The sequence below is a fragment of the Festucalex cinctus genome, chromosome 2, assembly GCF_051991245.1.
Source record: "Festucalex cinctus isolate MCC-2025b chromosome 2, RoL_Fcin_1.0, whole genome shotgun sequence".
NCBI lineage: Eukaryota > Metazoa > Chordata > Actinopteri > Syngnathiformes > Syngnathidae > Festucalex > Festucalex cinctus.
Genome location: NC_135412.1, coordinates 43,574,862 through 43,589,907, shown reverse-complemented (window position 1 = coordinate 43,589,907; position 15,046 = coordinate 43,574,862). Strand labels below are relative to the sequence as shown.

Genomic DNA, 15,046 nt, shown 5'->3' with positions numbered 1-15,046 from the left:
CCGCTTTCACTTACCGCTAACCGAAGACGAGTTAAACATTAATATTGTCCTCTGCCATGCCCCCGTCATGTGGTCAGGCAACGCAGAGGAGCAAGCTGCTGCTGCAACCGTCTTCGCCCTGCTCTGCATCCAGCTGGGGGGAGGAGATGAGGCGGCGGAGGGCTTCAACCTGCTGCGTCCTGTCCTTACTAGCATCCTGATGGACAACACTGCCAGTATGATAGCACGGCAGAGTGTGAGTAACCATGGGAAACCGCTCACTGTTTTATTTCAATCACATTTACATGTGAAACCATGTGAGCATTTCATTAAGCAATTGTCTTGGCCAAAATATCGCAATTGTTTTCTTGTGTTCCCATCAGTGTGCCAGAGCTTTGGGGATGTGTTGCTATGTGTCTGCTGCTGAAGATGGAGAGGTGAGAACAGCTTTGTTTAAAAGGATGTATCTGCCTTATTTAAAAAAAATAAAATAAATAAAAAAATAAAAAGCTTAAGCTGCGCATCACCTATTGGATCTTTGAACAAAATGGCTGGAATTCCAGCAAGTCATTTGCACGGTCCCTCGGCCCTCGGTTTACTATAGTTAATGTTGACACATTGCTTTCGAGGTTACCTACGGCATGCAGCGTGAACTAATTGTTGTTTGTGCAGCAGTGCAAAAATACATAGTCACAAATAGTGCTTGGCGATATGACGATATATATTGTGAGGACAATAATGTTTTTATCGTGCCACTTTCTTCTGCTTTATCGACATTTGTCATTTACAGCAAACAATGAACAATAAGAACGACAGAGTAAACTTGTTTTATGGGCAACAGCTCAACATTCTTGTTCCACCAGATGGCAGACTGAGTAACAATCTATGGAAGTGAATCATAACACAACAAAGTCAACCTTACTTGCAAAATTCAATTTAATGTTCATGAAAATTAATAAATGAATTGGTTGAATACAAATGTATCATGAATACGACTTTGGGGAAAAATTTACTTTTTTATTCCTCTTATTTACAGGACTTTCTCAGAAAAGTAGAATATTGTGATAAAGTCCATTATTTTCTGTAATACAATTAAATAAGCAATTCTGAATTCATTACAAATCAACTGAAATATTGCAAGCCTTTTATTGTTTTAATATTGCTGATTATGGCATTTTTTTTTACATGGTCTGAGGAAATATTCTAATATTTTGAGATAGAATAGTTGGGTTTTCTTAAACTGTAAGCCTATAATCAGCAATATTAAAATAATAAAAGGCTTGCGATATTTCAGTTGTTCAGAATGTATGGCATCATTCTGGATTCTTTACAAATCAACAATATTTTAATATTGCTGATTATGGCTTACAGCTTAAAGCTCAAATAACCTATCTCAAAATATTAGAACACTTCCTCAGACCAAGTAAAAAAAAATGCCATAATCAGTAATATTAAAACAATAAAAGGCTTGCAATATTTCAGTTGATTTGTAATGAATCCAGAATGTATGGCATTGTTGCTTATTTAATTGCATTACAGAAAATAATTGCCTTATCACAATATTCAAATATTCTGAGACGGTCCTGTAGATAATTACATTTGTGCAAAAATAGGTTGACTACTGTGCCTCTTCTGTTTACATGTATTAATTTCATAAACAGGAACAGCACTGCTGGATGTATTTCTCATTTGATACAGATATGTTAAATGTCACTTAAAAATAAAATGAGAAACGTTAAGCAGTGATAGTGTGTTGTACACTGGAAAAAATGCTGATCTAAAAATGAGTAAAAAAAATAATAAAACAAGATATTTCTGCTTGAATTGAGCAAAAAAATCTGCCAATGGAACAAGTGAAAATTGTCTTACTAAGATTTCTTGAAATAAGACATAATTCCTAAGACTGATAGGACTTAAATTGTCTTAAAATAAGCTCTAATAACTCAAGTTTTGGTTATATTTTACTTGGGTAGTCAGATTTTTCTGTCTTATAATAAGGTTGTAATACTTGAAAGTAGTATTTTCTCCTGAAAGCCAGCATGAATTTTGGTACCATTCTGATCATTTCAAGTATATTTCACTTATTTTAAGTCGTATATGTGAGTAATTGTTCTAGATTTAAGAAAGTTATCTACTTGAAATAAGATTAGAAAGAGGCATTTTCAGACACAATTATCTTAAAGTTAGGAAAACAGAATACTATTAAGGGTTTTTGAGTCATAATTACAAGTAATACTATTCTCAATTTAAGACATTATCAGCTTAAAATCATGACAGTAAGTTCTCAATATAAGACATTAATTACCAGCTCCAAATAAGGCAAATAAGTGATAATTAGTCTCACATTCAATATTTATTAAAAATACACCGTTTCCAGGTTAATGCATATTTCCACTGGCATGCATTTTTGTAGGGCGAAAGCTACATATATCATAACAAAAATATTTTCCAAACATATACAATGCATACACGAAAAATATATATATAAACCACATAAACAATTGCTCTGCTCGTAACATTTGCCTTAAGTGCTTAAAACTTTAGAGGTCTCACAAACTGAACATCAGACCAATTATCCATCATTATGTGTTGATAGCAACCTCAGGGAAAAAGGGGGAGCCATTTTGCATCCCACACGCTTACTGGCCAATAAAAGCCTTCCACTCAGCCCTGCTTTTTTTGCGTAAGATGATGTAAGATCTCTCTCATGAATGTTGTCCACTGTTTGTATGAGTGGCAGCGGAGTGGCGACACACTTAGGGTATGTCAGATGTAGAGTGTATAGTATGCCATCAGTTATAAAACACCTTTAGTGACCTTGTGTTTGGGAAATGCAGTTGAGGGCACATCTCCTACAGCTAGAAGACATTTGGACGAGCCAACAATCAGTACCGGGCAAGTGAGAGGGTGCTTCCTCAAGTAGGAATTGTGGTCTTGGTTTTCCTAAAACACATAAGACATCCTTCTGTCAGAATAATGGTTATATTTCTCTGGAACTTTGGCCCTACGGTAAATAGGTTGGGTGCAATCAAATACTAAATGTTACTTTGTAGAGAAAGCAATATCTTATCAAATATCTAAAAGGATACTTGACTCATTGAACAATTTTCAGCAGTGGAAAGTTAATATTTTGTCCAGAATAAATTTGACAACATTATTTTTTACATACAATTAGTACCTTTAAAAAGTATTTTTTTTCTACTTGCTGTCAATAATGGCATCACCTGTGCTGAGGAAGTAGGTAAAGGCCAATGGCTCACCTGTTTTCTGAGTTTGGTCAGTTATTTGATCCATGATTGGTTGTTACCTACTTCTTCAGCACAGGTGATGTCATCCTTAGTCGACAGGAAGTAGATAAAAATACTTTTTAAAAAGCTACTAATGATGCATTCGAGGATGGTCGGAAGTCGGACTTTTCTGAGTTCAAACCAGGAAGTGTGTACCGGGACGCTCCGTTGAACTCGGAAATCCCACTTGCGAATTCGGAAAAAAAAAAAAAAAAAGACCCCGAATTCTGAAGTACTATAAGTGACGTCTCTACAACGGTTTCCCCTTTGGAAATGCAGACCGAAAATGGTGAAACACAATTTACTCGAGTATAAAACTAGACATCTTTCTTTATTCATAAAGAATTCATAAATTCAACATAACTTCACGTAACGCAACGTACGTGATAGTATGCCGCTATCTCCCTGCACGAAATTATACAAATTATCCGCAAGTTTGCTGGAGGTCAAAAATTTGTTTTAAGAAACAAAATAAAAAACAATTTAACCCTATCCAACACTTTGGTTGTTTACTTTCACCTCAAACGCTTTCAGGTCGGAACTGGGAAAAAACAACTGATATATCCGACTTCCGACCATTCTCGAATGCAGCATAATGAAGTTGCCACATTAATTATAGACAAAATATTAACATTTTACTGCTGAAAATGGCTCAATGAATCAAGTATCCCTTTAACTTTTTAACCAAACAGAATGCAAAAGAAAAGGAAGAAAAAGCATATAAATACTCAGTTGAAGAAAACAGAAGATACACCTTCAGTTAGCTTACATTTTAAAAAAATAAAGTCAACATGGTCCTATATATTTTGCATTGCTCACCTCAATTGCATGCGCCACAGCCTGACTTAGATCTCTCACTTTCTTCGTTGGAGCAGAAACGGAGCTAGGGGACCAGTGATGGTAACACACTCAAAATTTCAACTGCCTCTTGCACTGTTGGAAAAGAAAAAAAAAGATTCAGTATTTAATAATTCTGTCAAAGTTAAAGTGTTAACTAATCAATTAATCACAAAAAATATCGCATTGATCATGTCTTTTTTTTCTAATCAGGGTCTTTTTTTTTCCTTTTCAAATTATGCAAGTAATTAACTGATTAGAAAAGAGGATGATGAGCATGTACAGTGGATAATTTTTTTTTTGAAGGCATCCTTATAACATTAAATGCCAAAACAGGTGCTCTTTAAATTTGGTGGGCATAAAAATGTTGATTTAAAAAAAGCCTTTTAATTAAGTGATTAATCATGATTAATCAAAATTCTAAGATGTGGTTAATCTGATTAAAAAATTTAATTGTTTGAAAGCTCTAGTATTTAAGTACTTAAACACACTGTACCATTCTGAGGAAAATGTCTCCATCTTTAGCTTGCCCCCAACTAGGCATATAACATCAACCTAATAATAAAATATCGTTGACGCTTCACCCAGTTAGAAGGACGTGAGGTGAAAATAAATACATTTAAATAAGTCAAAATTAAGTGTTAATATTTTATTTATTATTATGCCGATTTTGTGATTGTGGAGTGTAGTAATTTAATTATAACAGAATTTCAATTAATTGCACAGCCCTACCGCCACTCATTTGAATAACATTTCATGCTTACGTCTGCACCATGAAATAAATGAGAGCAGAACGTTTATATACATACATACCCTCAACAATATTTCTATCACCATTTATATTTATTCTTTTATATTTATTTTTTGAATTATATTTTTTATGTCTGTTTTAACTTTCACTTGTATTTATTTATTTAGGCATTTTTGGTCCTTCATACTTAACCCCTTAACCTCACTGTGATCACACAAAAAAAAAAAAAAAAAAAAAAAACAGAAAAGAAGAAAAAAAAAAAGTTTACCTTTGTCCATTCCCATTGGTGATTTCAGCATCTTTTTGGACACACCAAAAACCTGCGCAGATGAAGTTACAGTTGCTCATGTCCAGAATGCGTCGCAGCTCATCCATCACCTATAAAATATTTTAGCAAAATTGACAAATGAGTAAATTGCTTTAGACATGGAAATCCAAATCTAAAACAGTGTCAAGTGCCTTGTATCAATTATGCACAATCAACGATGACTTACATGCCTAGTGTCCTTAAAACAGGGATAAGCTTCGAGAATCTTATCAGGTCTGGTCTCCTCACTAATTATATCAGTCAATAAATGATCTTCTGGCTGCAAATTACATGTCCGAAAGCTGAGAAACATCCTGGTAGTTTACATGTTTTCTTCTTTTAAACAAAGCCTGTAGCACATTGTAGTGCTTGGCCAAGGTTGCTTGACTGTCCACACCTGCACTGGCACGAGCAGCAGGCGAGTTTGCTGTAAAGCACAAAGTGATATACTGACATTAAGATGTTTTCAAATTACAAATAAACGTCATCAATTGACAACCTGTAACTGCATTACAGGTTATTTCAGCTTTAAAAATAAAAAAATAAAAATGGCGGGCTGATGATGGCGGAAGGGGACCCAGACGCAGTTGAATGACAAGCAACAAAAATAAAATGCCCGTTTTTAGTCTGGACTCAATCAAGTCGTGAAATTAAAGTTTCCCAATATCTGCATATATTTAAAAGTAATACATTACCCCTTAAAACTGATATGGTGACAAAGCCCAATCTCTCCATGCTAATGGGTAAGCTAGCTGTTTCACTTAGGTTTAGCTTGTGTACAGGATGTTCCCTGTAATAGTTCACAAAAGTCATACAATACATAATAGTTAAGTTAAACGTCAATTTACATGACGACGTAAAAACTAGGAACGTAGGACATAACGTAACAACGTTAAAGCAACAGCTTTAGTTGAGGAGAATACTTACCGAATGAGTCGCTTGCTCCACCGGACGTTAGCGGAGATAGATGGCGCTCACTCGCGCAGCCAAGGAGACAAACGTTGCCGTATGTGGGTTGTCGCAAAGTGGTGCTGGTGGGAGTTACCATAACAACGACGGGATTACGATCGTCGTAATTGCTGCGGCGCATCTTGGCTTCCTTGTCTTCTTTTTATTGAGCCATTTCGAATCGTCTTCTTGTGTTATGTATTTTTGGCGCTGACTCACATGGACTCACATTAATTCCAATGACAGTCGCATCCCGGACTTTCGCGTACTGTGTGGCATTAATGGCTACTCGAGTACCGAGTGAACGCGAACGCACACGCATCATCTCCATGTGCAAGAAACCTAGGAGGACGGATCATCTCGCCGTTTACCAGAGGCGTAAACTACGAGAAGACAGCCACAACAGACCGGACTGATGATGATAAAAACGTGTACTCCAGTGACTGAAGGTCAGTCAACCGTGGTAACTCAAACAGAGTTCGTAAACATGTGCTTGTTTTAGTTCAAATAGTTACCTGTGCCATAATAATAATAATAATAATTATTATTATTATTATTTTTATTATTATTCTTATAAATATTGTTATTATTATGAGTATAACACCAGTCTAATAGTTATTATGTTAAAACATTTTTACAAAAAATAGAAGAGATCTTTACATCTTTACAAAAATAGAGAATTAGGTATTTTAGATAAACCATAAAGTTATTACCTAGATATTTATTTATTTATTTATTTTTTCAAAAGTTGCCAACCTTAATTGAAATATGTGATGAACTAAGGACAAATATGAGGTCATAAATTTTCATTTAATAATATGATGCTTATTCATCTTTTTCAGCATGATTTGCAAGAACCTATCCAGAGTTGCATTAAAGTTAACCTTTCAAAACTTGCAACTGCATTTCTTCGCTATGGCAGAGAAACCCTGAGACTGACACAGGTAATGTAATAGATGCATTTATGGTTTAAAAAGATACTTAACTCATTGAGCCATTTTCAGAAGTAATGAGATAATACTGTATTTTGTCAATAATTAATGTAATAACTTCATTTTTTTCATGAACAGTAAATACCTTTAAAAATTCATTTTGCCACTTGCTATTGACTGAAGATGACATGATGCATGCTGACTGCTGAGGAAACATGTAACAACACATCATGGATCAGTGTGCTGACCAGACCCATTAAAACAGGTGGACCTACATTTCCTCAGCAGTGTATTGTTTTGAATGCCAACCTCTATCTACAATTGATTGGAATGAACAGTATTTATCTTATGAAGTAGAGATTCATCATCTTGCACAAATATTTTTATGAATACTAAAAACTGTGTGGATTTTACACCATATTATTACATTAAAGGCGTAAAGTTGAGTTGAGCTGAGAGTTAAAGGGATACTTGACTCATTGAGCCATTTTCAGTAGCAAAAACGTAATATTTTGTCCAGAATGAGTTTGGTAACTTCATTAGTTTCCATATACAATTAATAGCTTTAAATACAAATTATTCCACTTGCTGTCAACTGAAGATGACATAACCTGTGCTGAGGAAATAACTACCAATCACGGCTCGGTATGCTGACCAAACCCAGAAAACAGATGAGATGAGCAGATGAGATGATTGGTCATTACCTACTTCCTCAGCACAGGTGATGTCAATCTTCAGTCGACAGCAAGTGGAAAAAATAATTTTTAAAGTTATTAGTTAGTAATAGTAATAATAATAATAATAATAATAATAATAATAATAATAATGTTATCAAATTTATTCTGGCCAAAATAACTTTTTACTGCTGAAAATGGCTCAATGAGTCAAGTATCCCTTTAACTTTAATAATGTAATGTACATTCCAGTGAAATATGAGCTCACCGTCATCATTGCATGTCACTGTTAATATGCATTCCATCAATTATGACTGCAGGGGCTGTGATTCGGAGAAGGTTTTGATCTGCTGTTTCAATAAAGCTGTGTTGTCTCAATTCAAGTTTGGTTTCTTTCTTGAAACAAGATCATTCATCATACAACCTACATCTGATATGCATACAAAATATCTAGATGTGTCAAAAAAGCTTATTTCATCTAAAATATTCCTCAAAAAAAGATCATTTCAAGATTTTCTCACTTAACAAGATATTCAAGATGCACTGTCTTGAAACAAGGGGTTTCCATCTTTGTGTAATTTTGGTTATAAGTCACGTTGTCTAAAATTAAGCACATAGGCATAATTTGACTAGAAATAAGACAAATGTTCTTGGCAAGATTTCGAGTTTTTCCAGTGTAGGGCTGCATGATATTGGATAAACATGCGATATGCGATATACTTGCTGAACATAGCGATATCGATATTATTACGATATTTAACATTTACCTAAAGAAATTACATTTTTATTACCTAATGAAAGAAAAACCTTTTTCATGGGGCAAAATAAGGAACCTTCATGTAGTCTTAGTTAATTAATTGTAATTATGTCTTGATAATTTTCAACTATTGAATGGCGATGCACATTTTAGTTAGCATCTGACTGGTCAAATTCATATAAAAGCATAAAATTCCATATAAAACTTATTGCGTCCCTTTGCGATATGCATATTGCAAGGGCCAATATCGCAATATCGATATTTTTTCGATACATTGTGCAGCCCTAGTGTGTTGTGTTTTTTATAGAATAACTGAAAATACATCGTATATTGTAGTATATAATTTTTTGTGCTATATCATCCAGCACTAGTTGCAAGGCAGAAATACTCAATTAATTACTGCCATACTTACTGTTTTTTTAAATTGTTTTATAGTTATGGCCTTGAAGTGTTTTTCATACAAACCTCTGCAGTAATTATGACTTTAGAACTGCATTATCATATTTTAATTCATTGTTAGACTATGGTTTCTAGCTGTATTGCTGCTGTATTGGTTAAAAACGAGAAACACAGAAATGATAATGAATAATAATGTAATGAAAGCTGTCAACCCTTTTTTTCCTCTCTTTTCTTTTTGAACCCTATCAGGACCTCATCAAGTCATTGTCCCTTTTGGAGAGCGTTTTCATGTCTTCCTACCCCATCAGAGAGGGCACGTTGCCTACACCCAAACCTGGCGGCCCAGGGCTCCATAGCGCCGCCATGCATGCCTGGTCCCTGCTGGCCACCCTGTGCCCTGCGTCCAAACTCTCTGTCCTGCTGAATCTGTGAGTGCTAACATAACGTCATGTGGCCTAATCAAACTGGCATGCTGTATTTATTTAATCGAGCTTTGGGTTCGATTTCGTATTTTTTTTTTGTATTTTGATTATCATAATCAAAAACTATTAATCATCTGTTGCAGTCACCTCCCCAAGCTGCAAGCTTGTCTGCAAAGTAGTGATGTCAATTACAGAATCACTGTTGGAGAAACCATTGCGCTGCTGGTTGAGCTGGGACGCGAGATCGATGAGGTACACGCACACGGGGGACCTGCTGACTAGGCTTGTGCTTCCCAACTTTTGTTGAGCCAAGGCTCATATTTAATCATGTTGTTTGTGCAAGCAGTGCATTTCAGCATGGTTTGAACTTAGGTTTAGGCGGTAATACGGTAATAGGGTATCCCGCGGTGTCTAAAAACGGTGTCACTTTAAATACTGCCATTTAAAAAAAAGAAAATGATATAAATATATTTTTTGAGAGAAAATATAAATGTGTACTTGTTTTCAACTTAATATAACTATTTACTTATAACTATTTAAAAAACTAATAGCAATAATTAATCATGTGACAGTCATGTGACAGCTTATGAACCGGAACAACTAAAGACAAGATGGCTAGCAGCACCCGACGCAACTACATTGGTCGCAAAAAAAGGCGCAAAAACTTGACTATACTAGAGGAAGTCGTAAGGTTTCCGTAGGTGAATCTGCGGAAGGATCATTAGCGGAGAGTGAGGGCGAGCGAGCCCGCACAGGAGGAGGCGCCTTCGAACGAGAGGCCGAGGGCGCGCGGATGAGTCGGACGCTTGCGGGAGCTCCGACCGGGCCGCCCAGCTCGGTTTGCGCTTTTTTTGATAGCTGGAAGAACGCACTTTACCTCACCAGGTTTATTCATTTTTTGTTATACAATCTGTTCAGCAACTATTTGCATGTTAAAAAATTAATAAAAGTTGTTAATGTTGTACATGTTTTGTTGTTTTTCATGCTCATGCTTGCACTTCTGTTTGTGTCAGATAGGGAGGCAATTAAGACAATTAAGGTGTGAGGCCGCAGCGAATTTTGCCGGGCAGTCGGGAATTTTTGACAGTGGACGGACCCGTTAATTTAACTGAGCTTCCATTGCTGCACACTGGTGCTTCGAATCCCCTTTTTTTTTTTTTTTTTTTTTTTTTTTTTTTTTTTTTTTTTTTTTTTTTCCTTCAGTCTTCATAAAAACCAGCAATCCAGCATCCAAACATTTTTCTATGAAACATGGGTAGGCCTCAAGCAGCAGCGCGCAAACTCGTTGAACTGTGCATTGTAAAAAATAAAAATAGTGAGTCAGACTCAGCGACAGATCAGAAAATAAAAACACCATGTATAATAAATGAACTCTAACGACCTGCTGTTTTGTTTTTTTCCAATCTTTTTTTTTTGTCTCCTCACTGTTCGTTCGTTGCCGCGACCTGTTGCTTTCACAGAAAACTAAAGAGGAAAAATGTGACAATATTACTGTATACCCCGGTGTAATGAGCAGACGATGAAACGGTGTCAAAATCTTAATACTGCGCAACCCTAGTTTGAACTATGGGAGCCTCAACAAAAACTGTACAATTAAAAAAAATTATTGTCAAATTGAAATTAGTCAACAAGATTTAATGCAATCTCTTGATCAAAACAACAATAGTGTGGATATCTTCATGAACTCATTCACTCGCAGCCATTTTCACTGAAGCAACCCCCTACGCTCCCGGCGGGTTTACTGGATTTAGACTGATTTTGCAAGTCCCACAGAATATTGTGTTCTATTGCTATAAAAACATGGAACCTACTAAAAGAAAGATTAGAGTTTCTTCTTTCAACAGGAATAAAAAATGTATTTCTATCTGTTTCTGTTTTGCAGCAATTAGCTGTAGAATATAGCCAGGTTTCATCATTATTCACAAATCTGTTTAAAACAGTGGTTTGGGGGCTTTCTGTAACCGTTCTGGACCTGATTGATCTCTTATACGCTACTGCCACCTGCTGGCCATTTTTATAATAAATACCATTGCTTCAAGCATTCTTTTCAGTTCAGAGGCTGCATCAAAGCCTTCTGCATGCTCTAGCATAAAAAACATTGAAAAAAATTAAAAACAAAACAAAACTTGTAAACATGTCTTTGGGAGCATGGTAATATATAAAATAGAACATATTTTTACATTTTTGGGAGCAAATTAGTAAAAAAAAATTATATATACACATATATATATATATATATAATTAATTTACCATAATGTAGTATGCTGGAAAAGTTGTATAAGCATTGACTGGTGGTGTATTGTGTGCAGGACTTTGAGGTGGAAGATGGTGAAAGTCTTTGTGAAAGTTTGAAGAGTTTAGCGACTGACAGCCACAAACATCGCGCTAAGAACGACAGGAGGAAACAGCGCTCCATCTTCAGGGAAGTTCTCCATTACATCGAGGTGAGCGTTAGGTGGCACCTTCAACGTTATCACGCTGTGAGGGGTTGGAATCTTTTTATTTTATTTAATTTAATTTTTTTTTTTTTTTAAACCTTCAGTGTTGTTGTCCTGTGAACCTCTGCCCAGTCTTCATCCACTCTTTCCATTTACATCTTTTATTTAGTCTTTTTAAATTTATTTTAAACTCCAGTTGTTCAATATTAAATAAATAAATAAAGGCTTACCCCTTAATAGCCCCCTATTTGAAGTTGAGTACCAATAATTAAATGCCCTCAGCTAATCTTAGAGGAAATCCATGGAAATGGGCCTTTATATGGCTTTGCCGGTGTGTTTGTGCTGTTATTTCGCCGTCAGAACGAGGACTTCGCAGAAGAGAAGATCAGTTTTGGAGTAGAAAGCATGTACATCGACAGCTGGATGAGGCGAAGAATTTACGACGCTTTCAAAGAGATCCTCGAGTCTGGTGTCAGGCACCATCTGCAGGTCAGCAAAAAGAGATTTTTACAAAAATTTCAAATAAGTACCTGTGAGTTCCAAGCATGTATAATGGGACAACAGCACAGACTGTCCAATCAGTATACTTAACAAAATTATCCTTCGAAACGGCATGCCATTCTCAAATCTTAAAAAGGACTTGGACACAGTAAAAAAAATATATATATATAGCTGTATTTTCTTTGGGAAACGTATAAAATTAATAAATAAATGAAAACAAATGGAGGTTAAGCTTTCAACACAAAGAAATCTAAAAATAGGCAAACTTGCAAAAATCTAAACATGAACGTGTGAACAAACTACTGAACTGAACTGAACTGTAAATGTACTAAGTTGCGAACCACACTCTGGTTACTCCATAAATGAGTTTGGGGCTTTTCTTTTGTGTGGCTACAGTTCAACCCACTTCTGAGAGACATCATTGGTCTTGGCCCGCCCATCATCCTGGACGCTACCATCAAAGCCAACAAGATTACTCGATTTGAGAAGGTAAAGGCTTTTCTTCTGGCCCTTACTGTATTGTATGACTGTTGAGTATCAAGCATTGTGGTTTTGTTTTTCTTGCTGCAGTCTTCATTCCATTTATCTTCATGTGCATGTTCTTCTGTTCTCACATTTCTCTCTTGGTTGAGACTTGACCCGATTCGGGCATCTGAATACAGGCTGTTTTGTGTGTTTTGTCAGTGTAAAAAACAGCCATATTAGGTATAAAATACACATCAAATTAAGCTGTCCAAATAATCAGTTACAGGCATTAAATCTGATTGCAGTATAACCTAGGCTAATAGCCTACTTGTAGCCTATATTTCACTGTTGCATAATTCATCTTTTCCTTCACCAGCACCTTTTCAACTCAGCTGCCTTCAAGGCCAGGACGAAGCAGAGGAACAAAGTCCGGGACAAACGGGCTGACGTCATGTGAAGGGGATAACGTGTGTGCTGACAAACTTGACACCAAGCGACTGCCTTCAAGCTGGTCTCGTACAGGCTTAATGAATTAATGACTGCTTTGGACTCGAAACGTTTTACCTGTGGATACATCCTCCAGATTCCAGATGGCTAACACTCAAGTGGGCTGACCTTAATAGGAAAAATATATTTTGCCTAATCAGGATACAGTGGAATAATTTTTATTGATGATAATTTAATATGCGTGTTAACTGTTAGTACTTGTCATGTAACAAAAAAAGCTATGCGACTCAGAAGAGAAATACAATATGACACTTTATTCATCATGCCCGTTAAAAAACAAAAAAACATTTACATGTTATCCTGAAAGTATTCACACCACTTAACTTTTTTTCTGTTTTTGTATTCCCGGCTTAATCTACAATTAAAAATAGATATATTTCTACACACAACACCCTGTTTTGACAAGTGTTTAAATAATAATAATAATAATACATGTACATGAGTACTCACACTCTTTGCTCAAATAATTGGCAGCCTCAACTCTTAGAAATGATGCCACGAGTATCTCTGGATAGTTTCGTCAATTCCTCTTTGCAGCACAATTTGCATAGGAAGCATTGATGCACAGCTACTTTGAGATCTCTCCAAAAGTCAGATTCAAATCTGGATGAAATCTGGCTTGGCCACATTAAAACATTCTTAGAGTTGACCAAAAAAAGGGGGGGGGAAACTAATCTGGATACACACATTGTCATTATGGGGAGTTGTGTTGATTTTTAATTCTTAATTTTATTGTATTTATTTCTTTTTGGCGGTGGTTGAGTATTTTTAACTGAGATGTAACACAGGGGCATCAAACTCATTTTTAATGCGGGCCACGTGGTCGCCATGGTAATGATGACTTTTAACCCAAATAATATATGATATATTTGTCTGATATTACATATCGCTGGTGTCGTGCTGAAACCTTGAACAGTAGCCCACCTCCAAAATCATCACATTTCAGGAGACTCCAAAAATGACGTTACATCATCAAAAGAGAGCAAGCCATTCTCAACACTTTAGATTGGTCAACAATTGATTAAAAAACATCCACACATGTAGACTGACCAACAGGATATATTTTTGAAAAATAATGAAATTTACCAAATTGTGACTTTTTTTTATGATTTGACCCGACGGCAGCATTATACACATAAGATATGATGAATGTCTAGTTTTGAAATCAGCGGCCAGTAAAAGCTGTTTAAATATTATGTTTATTTTTAAAGGAGGATTGATAAAAATGCAATATCTCAATGATTTTAAATGGGATGAAATTGATTTTGTGGGCCTGAAATGATGTGGGCCAAATCTGGTCCCCGGACCTTGAGTTTGACACCTGTTATGTAACATCAAAATATGAGGGGAAATTAAGTGGTGTGAATATGTGCTGGATGCACCATATCTCCATGGGACAATTCTGAGGCATTTTACATTGACCCTATTGTATGTTGTGGTTTTTAAAACCTGATTGGTGCTAATGGCAATTGTCCTATATGACAAAAACCCTCAAAAGGAGCTGGGAAAATGTACTTATATATATATATATATATATATATATATATATATATATATATATATATATATATATATATATATAATGTAATAATATTGCCAAATTCACACTATAAACACTGCAACTCATGAGAAGTGTGTGTATGCTTTATCAGAGTTTTAATCATCACGGATATATGCCTAATTGAAACCAAATGATTGTCAACTTTTGTATGGATTTTTTATTTTTATTTTTTTTAATGGTTGGGGGGAAACTTAACCATCTGGCTGTTGCTATTTGTGTTTCAGATTGTATTTAAATACAACATAGAATAGCGTGATGTACTGTTAAGATGTTTATGAATG

General features: G+C 35.6%; 1 protein-coding gene and 1 long non-coding RNA gene across 3 annotated transcripts in view; one reads left to right on the top strand and one right to left on the bottom strand.

Moving 5' to 3' along the window:
* The window catches only part of ifrd2 (interferon-related developmental regulator 2), a 21,350-nt gene extending 6,635 nt beyond the window's left edge, over positions 1–14,715 (top strand). For both annotated transcript variants that reach the window (XM_077515194.1, XM_077515195.1), the window contains 8 exons: positions 78–235; positions 363–416; positions 9,121–9,299; positions 9,437–9,545; positions 11,603–11,737; positions 12,092–12,220; positions 12,629–12,721; positions 13,074–14,715. In XM_077515194.1, the coding sequence (XP_077371320.1) occupies positions 78–235; positions 363–416; positions 9,121–9,299; positions 9,437–9,545; positions 11,603–11,737; positions 12,092–12,220; positions 12,629–12,721; positions 13,074–13,154 (938 nt within the window). In that variant the 3' untranslated portion in view covers positions 13,155–14,715. The remainder of the gene's footprint in view (positions 1–77; positions 236–362; positions 417–9,120; positions 9,300–9,436; positions 9,546–11,602; positions 11,738–12,091; positions 12,221–12,628; positions 12,722–13,073) is intronic.
* On the bottom strand, positions 5,135–6,145 carry LOC144014888 (uncharacterized). The gene is made up of 3 exons (XR_013282619.1): positions 6,089–6,145; positions 5,349–5,588; positions 5,135–5,232 (listed from the first exon to the last, which is right to left on the bottom strand). It is a non-coding gene; the product is annotated as an uncharacterized LOC144014888 (long non-coding RNA).
* Positions 14,716–15,046: the final 331 nt, after the last annotated feature.